Source organism: Xiphias gladius, chromosome 21 (assembly GCF_016859285.1).
Source record: "Xiphias gladius isolate SHS-SW01 ecotype Sanya breed wild chromosome 21, ASM1685928v1, whole genome shotgun sequence".
Classification (NCBI taxonomy): Eukaryota; Metazoa; Chordata; class Actinopteri; order Istiophoriformes; family Xiphiidae; genus Xiphias; species Xiphias gladius.
The window spans coordinates 8307203-8324917 of record NC_053420.1 but is presented as its reverse complement, the minus strand read 5'-3'; the positions used below and the strand labels follow the sequence as shown (position 1 = coordinate 8324917).

Here is a 17715-nt window from a genome sequence, read left to right as displayed (position 1 = left end):
CCAGGAGATTGCGTCGACATTCCACATGTTCATCATACCAGCCACCATGCCACGACGCTACGAACGATAGCCGTGAGTCAAGACCTGCAAGACATGTGAGAGATAAACAGGGGAGAAGGGACGGAGCGTGGATGAGCAACTGGTTCCATTCAGGGGTCCATTTCTATTTTCATATCTTTAATGTAAGTGATTTTCACTGTTAATTTTATTATGCATTGCTGAAATATCATTGATTTAAGTCATTGTTTTCTGTGACACTGATGGTAAATACTGATAGCAATCTCTTTTTTCAAAAGGTCGCGGTCCTTCTCAGTAGTCTATGCCCAGCAGGCCAGCAAAGCATGGCATCAATATATTGGTTCCCCCGTGACGCACAGTCCAGCTACGCTTGGAAGATGCACGTCTACAGAGGGAAGCTGACCGGTGGACCAGAGCACACCGCAGAAAAAGGAGATCAGTGAGGACAGGAAGCAAGCCTACCCTCCTGGACTACAACCACAACAAAGGAGGCGTGGAGAAAACCTGGACAAGCTGACTGGAACTTGCAACTGCAGGAGGATGGCTGCCCGCTGGCCCCTGGCAGCTATAGAGTCATTTATGCACCACAAAAAAACCACAAAGACGGACACACACATCATGACATCATTGGTGTGTCCTAATACAATGCCTTCATGATATGGAACAAGACCAGCCCTACCTAGATGCCTGACAGGCGGAACAAGAGGAGGGTGAAAGGCACTAATAACCCCACACATTCAAAGAAGGGAGCGCCTCCCCCCACACAGCGGCCTCCGCAGCACTTGTGAAAGCGGTTCAGGGGACTGAATCTGGTCCTGATCCACCTGAGGCTGCACCTGAGATGACAATTCCGCCCCCCCCCAAAGAAGGACTGTAAAACAAAGACTATGCGCTGCGCATATGAGAAAGAAGGACATCTGCAAAGTCCATGCACACACACCTATACACTGTCCTACATGCGCTAATTAGAGTTGTTTGATTTATGTTCTTCACATTTTTGTTGTGTATCTATTATCTTCTTTTATTCTTATTTATTTGTTGCTGTTTGTACACCTCGTGGGTGGGGGCAATGGCTCAAAAAATGGGAGAAGACTAGTATTTTTCAAAGTTGAATTCCTCATTGTACAGTGTATAAGAATATATCCTTGTGTTGCCGGAAAGTTCAAGAGCGTTATGGTTTCCCTTCAAAACGACTTTCTGCACATTTCTGCGGCTTCCTATACAAGTGCTATCTCTTGCTGAAGAAAAAAAAAATAAAAAACACCCGTGCTGTACCTTTAGCAATGATAAGGATAAGCCTCTACCTTAGTAAAGAAAAACTATGACAGATGCAATAAAACCGAGTGGTGTCCCATGATTAAATGCAGTCTCTCTGTACTGTGAAGAGGGAAAACCCAGACACACCAAAGGTTTGTGATGATGGACGAGTTGTTTCTTCGTGCAAAAAAAGATTCGGGGGTTTAAAGTTCAATGAGGCTGCTTTGCTTTAGGGGCTTAGCGAAGGGGGTCATTTTTGACCCTTAGGACAGGGGGAGTACAGAGAATGTTAAGACTACACATGGGGACCAGGGCAGTAAACTGCGTGAATTGCTCCGGTCATGTCAGCAGGTGGCGCTGTGGAGACACTCATTGTGGTCACCCGGAATTTCCTCCCCGAGAATACTTACCTCCCTATGCAAATTAAGAGTCTTAATTAGGTGTAATTTGTTTTGCACGGTTGATATTAGGATTACATGCCCTCTGTATTTGCAGTTAGTCTTCTGTGTTACACTTATTCCGCCTAACATGCGAGATAAGTCCGGTAAATGTAAAAAAAAAGAAAGAAAGAAAGAAAAGAAAACAAAAAGCTGATCAACAATGCATTTTTGACGGGCACTGAGAGGACAATAAGTTAAAGTGAACATTACTGGACTGATACAGTACGTTTGGTTGTTTTTTGTTTTTTTTTTCCATTTAGTACCACAGCACACCGGAGGATGGAGCCCGCGCGAGGCTCTAGAAAACGCCGCCGCCGCCGCCGCCGAGCGTAAAAGGGGCGTTTCGTAGCTTGGCAACGTCTCTGTCGGCGGTGCCAGGTGTGTTCAAACCTGTGGCAGACAGACGCTCGCGGATGCCTCACAGCCCCAGTCACCATGGGCCGGATCGCAGCCGCAGAAGCCGCCGATCGGTGACCGCAGCCGCGCGTCCCTTCTCAGCCCGCCCGCAGGTACGCGGGGCTTCCTCGTCGGCGCGCCGCATTCCAGCGACAGACGGTTCGCGATCCGCCGCCGAGTGAGTGAAACACTCTCTGTTTACAGTTTGTTGTTTTTGGCTGCCTGGCGTCGGGAGGCTCCCCCCGGAGACGAAGCAACGCACGGATACGGTTCCAGGGTTCGCGACGCGGGGCACAGACCCGCGGTCGTCCCCTGTTTAACAGCCTCGCCGCCATCCACTCCGCTGTTTTTACGCACAGGGAGCGCTTGGATTTACTGCAGCCGAGGCAACTGTGCCCACAGCGGAGCGGGAACCCCGCGGGGATGACGGACCCCAGCGGCGCATTCGCGGGTGGAAATCAGCTTCGCGCGCGTCAGGGAGATGAGGTCCCCAGCGGGTCGGGAGACTAACTCCGGAGCGTTTGTTAGGCCGCGTCACTTGGCGCTCATTTAACCACAGCGAACCGGGGCGACCGTAACCAGCTAGATCGCGAGTTGTTTGAGAAGGGCAGGCCAGCCATGTCCAGAACGCTAAAGAAGAAGAAACACTGGTCCAGTAAAGTGGTGGAGTGCGCCGTGTCGTGGGGGAACCTGGGGGACTTTGGCTCCGTGGTGGAGGTTCTGGGAGGAGCAGAGCTGGGACAGTTCCCCTACCTGGGCCAGATGAAGCTGGACGTGCTGGTGTGTCACGTCGGGAAGCTGCCCTACTACGGCGACGTTCTGCTGGAGGTGAACGGGACGCCCGTCAGTGGACTTACAAACCGTGACACCCTGGCTGTCATACGCCACTTTCGGGAGCCGATTCGCTTGAAGACGGTCAAACCAGGTGCGTCCCCTGCTCTCTGTTTTTAACGCGGCTGCTGCTGCTGCTGCTGCTGCTGCTGCTGCTGTGTCACCTGAGCTCTGTTTGTGAGACGAGCGTTATGATATGTGGCGTCCTCCGAACACAGAAAACCTCAGGATTATACACACACACACACACCAAGTAATGTAGGGATCAACTGCCATCTATTAGGCCTACAGCCGGTCTGTGACCTGGAGACAAACGTTTAAAGTACAAAAATCAGAATGATTAAATTACGAGGATAAATGTATAGATTTATCCTTAAAGACCCCCTCCTCATATAACTCGCACTAGGTTTGTATGTCTTCCTGTGAGATATGTGTGTGTGTGTGTGTGTGTGTGTGTGTGTGTGTGTGTGTGTGTGTGTGTGTCAGCTTGACTAAACCAATAAAAATTGAAACAAAAGTGAAGAAAGTGAGTTTAGGTGTGTCCACGCACCACTACGTCCTTGTACACCTCCTATAGACATCCCCGACTTCTTCTGTAAGCCTCCGACTGTCCCATGCCGTCTAATGGGCCGGTCCTCTCACCCCTTTCTTGGGGAGATCAAATGGTGATAATGGTAATAATGGCATGTAGCCCAGCCGGGGCCTTCTAGGCTAAGTGCACTTCCGTGCATAGAAATAAGGCCTAATTACGTCCTCCATTATTCAGGCTACTCTGCTGCCCATTGGCCACGGCGCTGAGAGTGGTTGGCTCTGTTGTATCCTGTTGTCCCATTATTCCACATGCAGCTCTCCAAGGATGCTGTCCGCGACTTCCAGACACCGATAACGAGGTCTAATAGCTTTGATGGCTTGGCGATGCTGCCTGTCTGTACTGTACTGGTTCTGACCCAAGGGGCTTTAGTGGCATTGGAGTGAAAGTTGTGTGTTTATGCCCACGGGAGATGGCCTTACTTTGCTTATGGGCTGGAGCTGAAATGTCTAAACAACAACTGAGACTGTTCGAAGGGTTACATCAGCAGCAGCAGCAGCAGCAGCTGAGTCCCAGGACCCCCAGGCCAGGATCCCTGAAGATCAACTGTATTTGCGCACATGCTTACGTATGGTGTGTGTCTGTGTGCACGCGTGTGTGGTCATTCCTACGAGTTTTCCTACACTTTTTTTAATCAATATTTTATTGTTTTTTTTTTCATCAATATAAAAGGGAAAAATATTTGCCTAGCTTTATGAATCCAGTGCCTATTAGTGTGCATGCACACTAAGGTGTGTGTGTGTGTGTGTGTGTGTGTGTGTGTATTTCATGGCTCTACGTTCCCCAGAGCTCCTAACACCATGCTCTCTGCCCCACTAACCAAGGATGATTAATAAAGGGCAGGGGGAGTGAGGGAGGGAGACACAAAGAAACAGAGGGAGACACACAGAAACGGAGGGAGAGAGAGATGCATTGGGAGAGGGATGTAAAGAGAGATGGGGGGGAAAAAAATCAGCTCTGCCTTTGGCAGCAGGCTTGACACCCACGCCAGCCTTTTTTTTTTTTTTGTGCTCTTTAAAGCTCACAGGGAAATAATAGGTGGCAAAGATGGTAAAATTCCTCCTCACCTATTTCCTCACCGTCGCCCGTACCAGTTTGGCCTAGATGTCCATATGCTGCTTCAGTCGTATGTAAGTTTGCAGCCAGCGTGGATCAGCTCTTCAACGTACTGTTTGCAGGAATGCTTCACAAAGTCCCCCTGGCCTCAGCATACAGATGGGGTTATTATATTGTATGATTAAGTATTGTGCATTTGTGCACGTCTGTGATGTGTGTGTATACATTCCTGTGTGGTAGCCTCATGTTTAATTCACACCTCTTGCATAATTGAGCTAGCGAGTGGATTTTCTCTACTCTGATGGAGGCAGTGGGCCTAGAGGATCAGCTGTTACCTGGAAGCCCGGAAAGCTGCATGACGGCGGCCGGTAGCGATGGACAGGCTCCCCGGGTCCACCAGATGTTACCCCCCCCCCTCCTCCTGCGCCCCTTCCAAGATCCTCCTGTGCTCTCCCTGCCCTGCCCTCTGGAGCTGGTGGGCTTCCCATGCCGCTGCTGAGAGCTGGGGCGGAGCTTGGAGGCAAGAGATAGAGAGTGAGCAGAGATGCAAAGAGAGAAAATGGAGATTTGAGCCAAAGATAAAGAGAGGCAGGATGCAAGATGCAAGTCTCCATGGATGCTATTATCCATCTCCGCCATTGATCGAAAAGGAATGTGAGCTGAGAGAGTTGCATTAGGCACTATACTTACTTTTCTATAGCTCCATCGTATATTCTCTAGGGGCTGCCAAGAGGCTTCTCTCACATACATAGTTCCCCCTTTTCACTGCTTTGAAACGAAGACGTTCACGCTAAGCTTACGCAAAGGCTTAACAATGTACGGTGAGGCGGATGTGCCCATTTTCCCCGGTATCTTTGATTAAGCTGGGAAATGCCTCTATTAAAAGCCATGTGCTCAGCACAGGAATCTATTTCTGCCGGTACCCCCAGGTAAGGATCGAAAAAGATGCCTGATGAAAAGCCTCACGAATGGCATCCTTGAATTCCCCACTCCTGCGCGGTTATTTTCTGCTGTTTCTCCTTTACAGTGTGTTCGCAGCTTCAGTGACTGTGCAATCAAACCATATGTACAACCTGTAGCCATTTGCATGCTGCTGAATGGATGATGACTCTGATATCAAATGAATAATTTCACATTGCAGTACACACTGGAGCCGTTGGAACAAGCTTTTATTTGTCTTTTAGATGACTAATATTAGCTGTATGAATGTAGGAAACACATGTACACAGGCCGTCTTTTTTTAAAATTGATGCACCCTGCTTCTAAAGCCATTTGTGTCTTAGTTAGAACCCTGGAATTGGTATCATGATATTACATATAGTCGTGAAATGTGTGTTTTAAATGAAATGGTAATTAATTGAAATACGGCAATGCCTTTGGGGTGGGGGAATAGCAGCCTCTTTATTGGAAGAAGATAGTCATTTTATCTTTATTGATCTTAATGGTTGATAATTGTTGGTGTGACGGTGAGAACATATTGTGTCTGCAGAAGGGCATAATTCATCTGTCTCTGTAAGCTACTGAGTTTTAGAGGCTCATTTTGTCCTTAATTATCTTTGAATTTTGACGTCAAATGGCATGATCGAGTTTGAATACTGCAGCAGCGGAGTTTGCTGTTGATAACAATTTTGCCTTTTCTAGATCACGTTTAGAGTTACCTGCTTCTACTCACACATCAGCATCATCATGTTTTCCATTACCTGCTGATCATGCCAGTAGAGAAGAATACAGAGTGACATGAGCCCCTAAGCCCCCGTATCAGACAGCAATAGTGAGTGTGGGTTAATCACATTAATGCACCTCTCATATCAGGAAGTGCCTCTCAATAGAATCATCCTCTTGACAGGCGATGCTTTGTCACTGCAAAGAGATTTGCAGTCGGCTGCAAAAAAAAAAAAAAATGGGGATTGAGAGTGAGAGTGGGAATCCAGCAGCCCAGAGAGCCTGGTCAAATAACTAGAGACATCTGTTCTCGCCTTAGAGATGCTTCTGACAATCCACTGAATGAAGCGGGAGAGCCATCACATACATGGCTCCTTTGGCACTGAACTCAAAGTAATTTAAAGCTGAATTAGCTCCTTCTTATTGAGTTTAAGGTGATTATGAGTGTTTTTTATGCAGATTCAATAAGTTGCCGGCTATGTTTTTGTTTCGCTAAAATGTGCTTAGGCTTGGGCACCGATCCTGCTGATCTTCTATTGGATTACTGACTGTCTGGTGCTAATGTAGTTATTTTTGCAGCTCCTTAGTGATTTTAATTGCACCGTTGCTTAGTATGCATGTAACTGTATGTTTCCCACAACTGTCTTGATACTGCTTTCTAGGCCAGGCGTCCCCTGGGAAAAAAAAAAACAAAAAACATTCCTACTGTCATTGGGGCCAACTGGTTTGATAAAGGCTGAATGAGGAAGTAGGGGCACAGATAAATGATTTCTGTACACAAAATAAACTGTAGGTCTTACTGAAATCTCACTGGCGTCATTAATAATTTAAAATGCAGGTAATACGGGATTAAAAGCGGAAACTCTCCCTATGGAAGATCTTAAAGATTCATACCAGTGTTACGCATGTTTCAGCCTGTTAACTGCAAATATGTTCACTCTATATTACTGCTGACCGTTTTCTAAATGACACTGTAGTGTTTTAGATTCCAGAATATGTTTCTCCTTCCTTTTCAGGTTTCAAATGTTTTCGGTTCATTTCAGTACAATCTAAAAAAACGCCCAGCAGAAACTTTCATTTAGGTAATCCATCAGAGTAGATACAATGTCTGCTTTTATTGTTGACGAAGTTATCATTGTGTGGTAATGCTAATAAAAGTTTTCACTCACCCTCCACACAAAGACAATATTGCTTTTGGCAGCAATAATAGCAGACGTGATGTTCACCCGGATCGATTGGTTAACTTAGGTCTTAATTTCAAAAAGTCTTAAAAAATACTGTTTTGTTGGGCAATAATGTAAATTTTATGTTATTTGCAGAAAGTGGGATAAAACATGCTAAAGGGTTGGTATGGCCGGACAACACAATCCCAACTCAAGGTCCACCTACTAGCTTTTTACAGAACTTTCATATTAGTGGGTGAGTTTGCTCAGTTGTCATGGAGGGGGATCTGTTGACTATGGTCCCCTTTTTCTTAAAGCAGTGATTCCCATTCCAAGGCACATGTACCCCAGGGAGTACTTATGCAGTTGTTGGAAGGTATATGGAAATGTGTGGGAGTACAGTAGCTTGGCTATTTTGAAAAATAAAAATTATGATTTAGTAAAAAAAAAAAAAAATGTACGAGATATTTGGGTTCAGGAAGAGAATAAACACACAAATTGGATTATAAATAACAAACTGTCACAGTATTGTCACAATAACCAGGTTACGCAACCTGCTATGATAAGTTAACTGCACAGGATATACCTCCTACCAGGTGCTATGATTGAGAGTGCATGAAAAACAATTGAGCAGAGAAGTTTCAACTGATAGCTAAAACAATGGATAAATAGTTGAAACGTGCACTAGAGGAAAAGTTAAGGGATCGCTCTACAAGTTATTCCTCTACATCCTGGGGAGGACATGATTGTCTGCACAGGAATGTTATGGCAGTCCATCCAATAGATGTTAGGACACTTCACTCAAAACCGCAAATGTGAAACTCACAGCGCCACTAGAGCCAGTGGATCATCAAAGTAAATAGGATTAATCCTCTGGGAACCACAAATGTCTGTACAAAATTTTGTGCCAGTCCATCATATCGTCATTGAGATATTTCAGTTTGGACCAAAGTTGTGGCACTGCAGTCCATAGAGCCATGCAGCTAAAAAATAAATGTAAGAATATCCATTTAACAGTGTTTAAAAAGCGTCCATTTTAAAATCCATTCAAGCGAACAGATTTGGAACGTGACAGGTCTTGATGAAGAGCTCGTCTAATAGTGCCTCGGTGTTATGTAAGACAAAAAAGGTCGGGAACAACTGCCTTGCAACATCCTCCGAGCGGGAGCTGATGATGTGATAGTCATAATGCTTAACCCCTACTAGTGTCTGAGATGAGAAGCAAAGCAGCAAACGCTTGATCACGAGCCCCAATGTTTTGTTAACATCAACAGGCCACCGGCATGTCACTACACTCATCAGCCAGCAGCCGCTTGTTGATGCTGCACGGGGACGCTTGAGCAAGACTGTCAAACTGTAAGACATTGGCCACAGCGCCAGAGTATGACAAATTAGCAGGAGTGTTGTTCCATCGCTGGATGTTCCTAACCTTTTAACCTCACCTCATTAATGTCTTACTAACTTTCATTGCTGTCTCTCCTAGCGATTTCTTCCCTGCTCTCTTTGGGGCTGACAGATCTGCTGCTCTGCCAGTAGTGTTTATCAGGGTGATTTTTATCTTCTCTTAAAAATACAATCCTTATAATATCCGTGTTGTATTTTGATTACATATATTTGTTGTACAGTGTTATGTGAGACCGTTACAGAGGAATCTGTTTTAATGTGCTATCAGAAAGGTGCGTGTTAATGATTATTTTCATATTAAATGGAAATATTTAAAGAAATATTATGTCAGTGCAAATATTCAAGTCCAATTAAAATGTCTTGATCATTATAGGCCTTCAAAAGCCCTCAAACCTGTGTCAGTCTGTTGATATTTGTACGAGACTCAAATAGGTGGAAAGGAAGATATGTCAATTTTTCCTTCCTTTTTATTTATTTCTTTGTAACCACTCAACATTTTTCATATCTGTTTGGCCTTTTGCTATATCATCCTACAAAGCATTTTGTTGAAATACAGCTTGTTTGTCCTCTGTGACTCTCATCAAGCATCTCCCATATGTGCCTGAGGCAGCTGTCAGACTTGTAGAGAAATGCTGCTGTCTTACCTAGCGCGTGCGCACACACACACACACACACACACACACACACACACACACACACGTGCATACACAAATGAATCTAAAAGTAACCTGTACAAAAAGTCCATCTTGATGCATAATTTAAATTGAAACTTTAGGAAAGAAGTCATATTTCTTTCCAAAAGACCTGCCTGACTGCTGGAAAAAAAAAAAAAAAAATTACTTGGATTCCTAGGAAATCTGGAAACCAGATAGGGTGAAGAAATCGATTAAATTTTGGCGGATGCGGAAGGATTTTCTTACAAAACATGATTATCAAAGGTGAAGAAATCTAGATTAAAACTGAAGTGATGGAATATTTTGTATGTGAACTGTACGGTGATGATGGAAGTTTTGGTCCCTAAGTGATTACTAGTTTTTACATTTCCCGTGCAGCTTCAGTTGTTTCAAAGATTTTTGCAAAAAAGTTAAAATTAGGTAAATGAATTCCTCTGTTAACAAGTAAATGTATCAAAGACATTGATCTTCATCAGAAACAACTCTTACTTTAGTTTTCAGCAAAGTAATATTAGAAGTCTATATATGCATATCTCTATCTATCTATCTATATATCTATATATAAATATATAGATATATATTTGTATATATCTCTATATATGTATATATATCTATCTATATATCTATAGATAAGAATTATATGATATATATATATATCTATCTATCTATCTATCTATATATATATATATCTCTATCTATCTATCTATATATATATATCTATATATATCTATATCTATATATAGAGAGATATATAGAGAGATATATATCTATATAGAGATATATAGAGATATAGAGATATATATATATAGAGAGAGATATCTATTTCTCTCTCTCTCTCTCTCTATATATATATATATATATATATATATATATATATATATATCTATATATATATATATATATATATATATATATATATATATATATATATATATATATATATATATATATATATATATATATATATATATATATATATATATATATATATATATATATATATATATAGATATATATATAGATATATATATATAGATATATAGATATATAGATAGATATAGATATATAGATATATAGATATATAGATAGATATAGATATATAGATAGATATACAATATCTATAAAAATATTTTTGGGATATTGGTCTATATAAATAAAATTTCACTTGACTTTATCAGTAGGAGGTTCTGGGGGATTTCAGTTAGTCGGTGCATTCAGTCCCTGTTCCAGTTAAAGACTCTGTTGTCATGTTAAATGCCTGTTAGCGCTCATTCCGCGCTATAATGACTAATTCTAATCCTGACCCTGTAAATATGTATTAGGGGGGATCATAAAATCATTTGCTGCATTTTAGTTGCACATAGTGCTATAACAGTGGAAGCAAATTGGCAATTGGGGGTGGGTTTCACTTCTGACTTAATGGACGAGGTGTAATGGGTATGGAAAGTGGTTATTTTGGCTTTGACCTGCATCCTATTTGGCCTCATCACCCACTTTTCCTTTTGCCTGCTTTGCAGAGAATTCTGCTTTTCTCTGCCCCTGTCTGCCCATCATTACAACTGAGAGTTGCTAAATGTATTATCTATTTGTATTTGTGTGTCCATACAATAAATATCCAGATACTTGTCATGCAGCCCTTGTACCTGGTTGTATCATTAAAAATTGATTAGTCATATCATTTTCTCCCGTAGAAAACCCCTGAATATGTAATCGTCAAAACAGGGTCACAACAGGAGCTCAGAAATCCCCGAAAGATGTTGATATGTGACACAGCGATAATCTGAAATAACAGTATTTCTCACTAGTGGGATTTTTTTTTTTTTTTTCTCAACTCTTTCCTCTTGTCTTGCTCCTCAGTTGATCAGTCACATTCTGTACATGTGAAACTGGATAGGGGGCAAAGAAAAAACAAAAAAAAACAAAGGGCTGGATGTGACTGTGGCGTGGGTTCTCCTTTGGTTGAGCATTATCTCTGTCAGTGTCTGAGACCAGATTGGAGGGGACGTCTGGTGAGGAGTCACTCCTCGGTCTGAGAGCCTTGTTTATTTTACCGGAGGCACAGCAGCCATACGGTGGCTGACTGACCTAGCACTGTCATGAAGGACGTTATCTTTATGCAACAATGATTGCCACACACCGTAGTCTCTCCACCCCCCCTACAGCAGTGTTCAGTGATTGCACATTTGGCCAGCGTGTCACTTCCCACTTTCCTATTATCCAGATGTGCATTATCCTCCAACTGGTGTTATCACTGCAAGATATGGGCCCAGGTCACCTCTAGACAGCTCACAGGTAATGGGCCTTGACATCTGAATTAGTCTGCTCTCTCAAAGGGTGATTAGCAAGCAGCTTAGGATTCTGGGGGGATGTTGATAGGCAGACATAAACAGGCAGGGGCGATGGGCCGGTGGGATGCTGTCTCTGTGGTTCGTGATGGGAGGCTTGCCAGTAATACGGCTCATCATGAAGTGGTCACGGTGTAGTTGTGCCGATGACAGAGGGTGGGATGGAGCGGGTGACTGGGGCCAATGCGATTATGTGTTTGCACTGGTGATATAGCAACTTGAAGTATATAATTTTCATTAGCCGATACTGCAGTGTGAACAGCTAACCAAGCTGCCTCCCTCATAAACTTTAAGAGTAGCAGATCTTTCAGATTTCATACCAAGATCCTTTTCCTGTCTCTGTGTCTTTGCTGTGTGACTGGCTGGCCCAGCTGTTACGCTCGTCCCTTCCCCAGCCCTTTTATTATTCCTTGGCTGTGTGATTCGCTGTGTGCTTGTGGCGGCAGGGGAACGGCTGGCTTTGTAGAATCTTAATAGTGGTGAGCTAGTGCCAAGCCTTCCCTTCGCCGCTTGCTGCAGGCGTGTGACTGAATGCTAATGAGACATTAGGGTGGAGGCGGGATGGATCAGGCCAGGCCAGCCACAATCTGCGTGGCTGTAGAGCCCTTTACCTGGTGAGGGGCACACATGTTTTGCTCCCAGAAGCTGCACAGCGAGAGGCGCTTTGTGTCTCAGAGTTATCTCAGCGCACCTAATCGTCAGGATATGCCCTCTCTTGTGCTTCTCTGTCAAGAGGGAGATAATGTAAGAGCAATCTGTTCGACTGTGACTTGGCGCCGCTTCTTTGTCTTTGATTTATGTAATTTGCACTCTACCCTTTGGGTCAGATTGAATGACATAGAATGACATTTTTCTTAATTTTCAGTCTCCTGTCAGTATCTGGTAATATTTGCCTTTTTCTGTCGAAAATGTATGAATGTGATGTGTTATTTCAGACTTCCTTATAATGACGCCGTATATACTGTAGCCTCTATCCAAGTATATTCTCCTCTCATTTGGCTCTCCTCTCATCCCCACAAATTATTTATTATTGCCTGTATAATTTTATGATGACTGAATAAAAAAAAAAAATACATCACTGAAGATGTGTGTGTTATCAAACTGCAGTGGTAATGCGAAAGAACTTTTTCAAACCTCATATATTACCCGGCCCTGCTGCTCGGCTCTCCTCTGCAGTCCAGTACACATCTGTATGACTGCAAAGGCGACGGATGACTGAAGGGTGTCTGCGTCTGCATGGGTATGTGTTTTATGTCGCATCTTGATTCTTCTTAATTCTGCAGGTCACACAGACAACACGGGCAGTTGACTACAACAACACAGGACCTGTTAATATACTACTATATGTACTATAAATAGAGAGCTGTTAAACTTTTGTTCTTTTATATATTTATATACGCCGACACAAACACACACACACACACACACACACACACCAGCACATTAATCTGTCTCTTTCACAGCACGCACATGGTTCTCCACATGACACAGATGTTGCTAACAGTGGGATGGAATGATGGGTGGATGCAGAAGCCCCAGTCACCCAGTCACAGCCTAATCTGATTACAGACGGCTTCACACAGTCGCCCTGGCTGATGAAGGGAGGGCATCAGGGAAGGGACAGATGGAAGAGCCGTGGTTGTTAACAGCTGTGGTTAACTCTGTTGTGTAATATGCAGTTGTGGTGTTCAGATGAGGAAATCATGTGATAGCATTCCACTGCATTATATTGTAATGGTTATACAATCACCAGGTCTGTGTAGTGAGGGAGTTTTTGAAGCATTTGTGACATAGAATTCATCCTGTGCTAATATAGAAATCTCACTTGCATCCGAGTCTGTCTCGTTTGCTCCGTATCCAGGTATGTTGTCAAATCCTACAGCTTACGGCGGTTGTAGTGCTTCATCGGTTCTCTTAATATCTCAAAGTTGGCATCATTGAGCCACATTTCCCATAATTCGCCCAGGCACTAGGGCAACTGCCAATGGCCGATTATGACCCCTAATGTTAACTTCCCTCACAGGATGAAGACGACAGTATGAACGATGAAGTGCGTTTATATCAGATCCTATATAGCAAACATTTCACCACTGATGAATTAAATCAAACAAATCAAGAGGCCGAGTGGCTCGTGCCGATGAACATCGCATCTCTCTAGACGTCCCCACCCAAAAAACGACTTCACAGCAGTATTTAAGAGCTGAGTGGTGGCAGCTGGTGCTGGAGGAGCTTTCAGATTTGCAGGGTACCAACATACAGAAAATACACTGAATTTTCGATCGAATTTTAGTCATAAATGTAGAGCAAATTTAATGAATTAGCTGATAGGTTACCACAACATACTGGTAAGGATATTTAAACAATTTAAGTATGTACATTTAAGATGCATTTTCTATTTGTGGTTGCCTCTTAAATCGCCTGCTGTTACACTCACCTGACTTCTGAAACACCATACTATATGCAACATACGTCGAATGCACCCTTTGCAATAAAGAAGTCTATTTTAAAGATAACAATGCTCTTTCCTCCCTTCTGCACAGTTCACTCGTTAATTCTGCTGTAATGCTGTAACACCTGCTGCTGCTGCTGCTCATGTACAATTTTATGAGCCAACCCCCTGAAAGCAGTTCAGTCATGTTATCAGGATTGGTTTTTTACATTTTTTTTTTTTTTTTTTTTTGAGGAAATAAATGTGTCGGGGACTCAAACTTTGTTTTGAAGCCAAAGGCTGGATTCTTCTGTCCTGCTGTTTGCAGCTTGGAGCTGCAGTTTCTCTTCTTAAAGGGTTAATTCCCTTGAGAGGAGAGATGCAGGGTAATTCCTGCTACATTTCATCAAATTAAAAATACTTGCCGCTCATGCTAACATACCTAATGTGAGTCGCTGTCTTGGCTATGTTCAGTCAGTGTTTGTGTGCTTGGCAATATCAGTTAGCTAATGTTACATGGTCGGTAGCTGGCTGTTTTATTGCTCTCTCAAAGATCTTGTGGGCGATGTGATTGCCGTCTTCTAATTTCTGGTCTTATGCTGCTGTGAGCGATGTGCAATTAATTTGCATTGGTGGTAATTATGAATTCATATCTTTTAGTGGCTTGGCTTATTTTTCTTTTGTCGTTTAGCATGTGCTTTATGATACTTCATATTGTTAATTATAAGGTAGTAATGAAATAGAGATCGTGTCTATGTATGATGAGTATTATGGGTGTTAAGGGCTGGTTTTAAAGCAATCATAATTTCTTCCCAGGTTGTTTTGTTGTTGTGTTGTTTTGGGGGTTTCCTTATTGTTTTACTGCAAACTCTGGTCTGTCCCAGTTCAACCTCTGCAGCACCAGAACTACTTTCTAAAAAAGTAGTAAAATTATAAAACGGATTTTCTTCTCTCTGATTGCTTTTTTTAAGGGTTGGGGTCAATTCTCTGCAGTCTAGTTAAAATGAGATGTAAAACTGCGATTCATTTCTTATGTATAAAGCATTCATTCTTTATCAGCCCATTATGATGATGAGCCGTTATTAGAAATTTTTGCTCAGTTGAGTGATTGGAAAGAGAAATTTCCTCCATGAAGCTGTTAAGTTTAAATTGCGGTAACGTCATGGCAATTTGCTTCACAACAACGTGGCAGCGGTACTGAAAATTGCACCTGAACAACAAATACAACAAATATAAAACGTATAAAAAGTGTTGTTGATGGAAAGAGTGTTAGAGATGGGCTACAACTGCATTAAAAGGACAACAATCTGTAATACTAATCTTCATTAGCTGCGATAGTCATGTCCATTTCTGTAGTTGAGGATGATGAAAGCTTTCTTACTGTGTTTAAGCTTTAAAGACTGTCAGCAACAACGAATCCTGGGAGTCAGATTATCCCGAGCTCCCCATTTGTGACTAACCTAGACGCATAAATACGGAGGAGGCTTTCCCAAAGTGGCCTATAAATAATTATATAGCAGTGACTAAGCCTGTACATGTCCAGAGAAGTAGACCGGCCTCGGCATGCAAGGTAAAATGATGAGTCAAGTATTTACAATTTTTGAAAATTGCAATTGAGCACCAAAATAAACAGTGGCTGAAATCCAAAGGATCCGAGCTGATGTAAACAAATCCCCATAATCAAGAACAACAGATTTAATAAACCTCATTATTTGTACCTAGACTCATAAAAGTGTACGCGATAAAAGCAAGCAACATACAAGTTTGTTTCTGAGGTGTAACTCTGCAATAAGCCTTTGAAAAAGTTTTAATAGTGTGGATTAAAAGAGAAACAGTCATCAATTAAAATTCTGTTTGACACCAGACTGCAGCTGCTTCCCTTTTTGTGTGCTTACAATATGTGAATGCTTTGAAGATTTGTTTCTCACACTGGAGTACAACTTTTTTTTGTTTCTTCTGAATTTCAAACAAGCTTGAGATCATGCAGCTACAATTGCACCGAATGTAAAACGGCAGTTACGTCTGTGCATTCAGTGTGAACGCAGACCGTACACGTCCGCGTCGCCGGTCTGTAATTAAGAACACGTATGTGTGCTCATACAAGCAGGTGTCGCCTCCATCCCGTCTGAGCTTCAGAGTGGCCAGTAAAATGTAACAATCAAATGCTCCCCTCTGCCAACTTTTCCTCCATTGTTCACGGACTTGCTGTTCTCTGCTCTTTGGTCTGTGTCTGCTATTCCGTACGCAGTGCCAGCGATGCGCTGACAAACTGTGGTTTTACCTCTGGAATTTAGGTACAGATCTGTTCCGTCTGTCTCTCTTTCCTTTCTCCTAGTCTGACCTCGTGTCGTTTTTACAAGTCAGGGCCTGTTCTGTTTAGTGCTGCAGAGGGATTTACTGAGGAGTTGAGCTCTCTCCCTTAACTACTGTCTATATTTGAGATCTGAACTTGATTTTAAAGCCAACGAAGGACCTCATTGTATAAATGATACACAGTGTATAATGAAGCAGCAGGTGCCTGAAAGTTGCACGTTTGCGGTTACACTTAGGGCTTAAATTAACTATTATTTTCTCGATCAGTTAGTCTGCCTATTATGTTTTTGATTATTTTTCTTGATTAGTTTATTGATAATTCAGTCTACATAATGTAAGAAAAGACTTCAAAAAAATCCCATCGAATTTCCAACCAACAGTCTAAAACCTAAAGGTATTCAGGACTAAGAAAAACTAGAAAATATTCACATTTGAGTTGTTGCTCATTAGATTTCTGTCTATCAAAGCGAACTTTGTGAAACCTGTAACGCAGCCATCCACCATCTCAACAGATTTGTCAGTTTTCATACTGGGCGTTGGAACCGTGCTTTGGCGCTTCCGGCCGGATGATGCAGTGTGGCATCATGATCTCTCCTCTGATTCATTACGGACTGAGCCAGTTTGTGTTTTGACATGGCTGACTCTGACCCCGAGCCCCTTTCTGTCTGGAAGGCTGTTTTTATACCTGGCTGAACGACCCTGCCATGGCAGTCACCCACACATGAACCTTACCTACGAACAAATCCCAAATAACACACTTGCATGGGCACACACACACACACACACACACAAACGTGCGCGCAAAGACACACACACGCGCGCGCACAAAGCCGTTGGGTTGGATGAGGTGAAGGCAGGAGTAAAATGTGGCCCGGCCATCCATCAAACTGATGTTTATTATATGGGTAATTTGTGTAGGGTGATAGGTGATTATTACTTTGAAATAATCATCAAAGTCTGACAGTTGCGATATTAATTTTATTGTGGTGTGATGACAAATTTCTAGCTCCATCCAATATTGTGAAATGAATGTTTAGGCCCATCCTTTCCTTGCTTGGCGCTGTCATTTTCAATAATGCATACAATCGCTTATGAGGATACATTTTTTGCACGTTATCAAGTTAAGGGAAATAGAATGT

At 42.6% G+C, this 17715-nt stretch overlaps 1 protein-coding gene across 2 annotated transcripts in view; it reads left to right on the top strand.

Moving 5' to 3' along the window:
• The first annotated feature begins 2094 nt into the window (after positions 1–2094).
• LOC120783464 (membrane-associated guanylate kinase, WW and PDZ domain-containing protein 3) overlaps positions 2095–17715 on the top strand; it is a 127459-nt gene continuing 111838 nt past the window's right edge. For both annotated transcript variants that reach the window (XM_040116509.1, XM_040116510.1), the window contains exon 1: positions 2095–3036. In XM_040116509.1, coding sequence (XP_039972443.1) covers positions 2730–3036 — 307 coding nt within the window. In that variant the 5' untranslated portion in view covers positions 2095–2729. The remainder of the gene's footprint in view (positions 3037–17715) is intronic.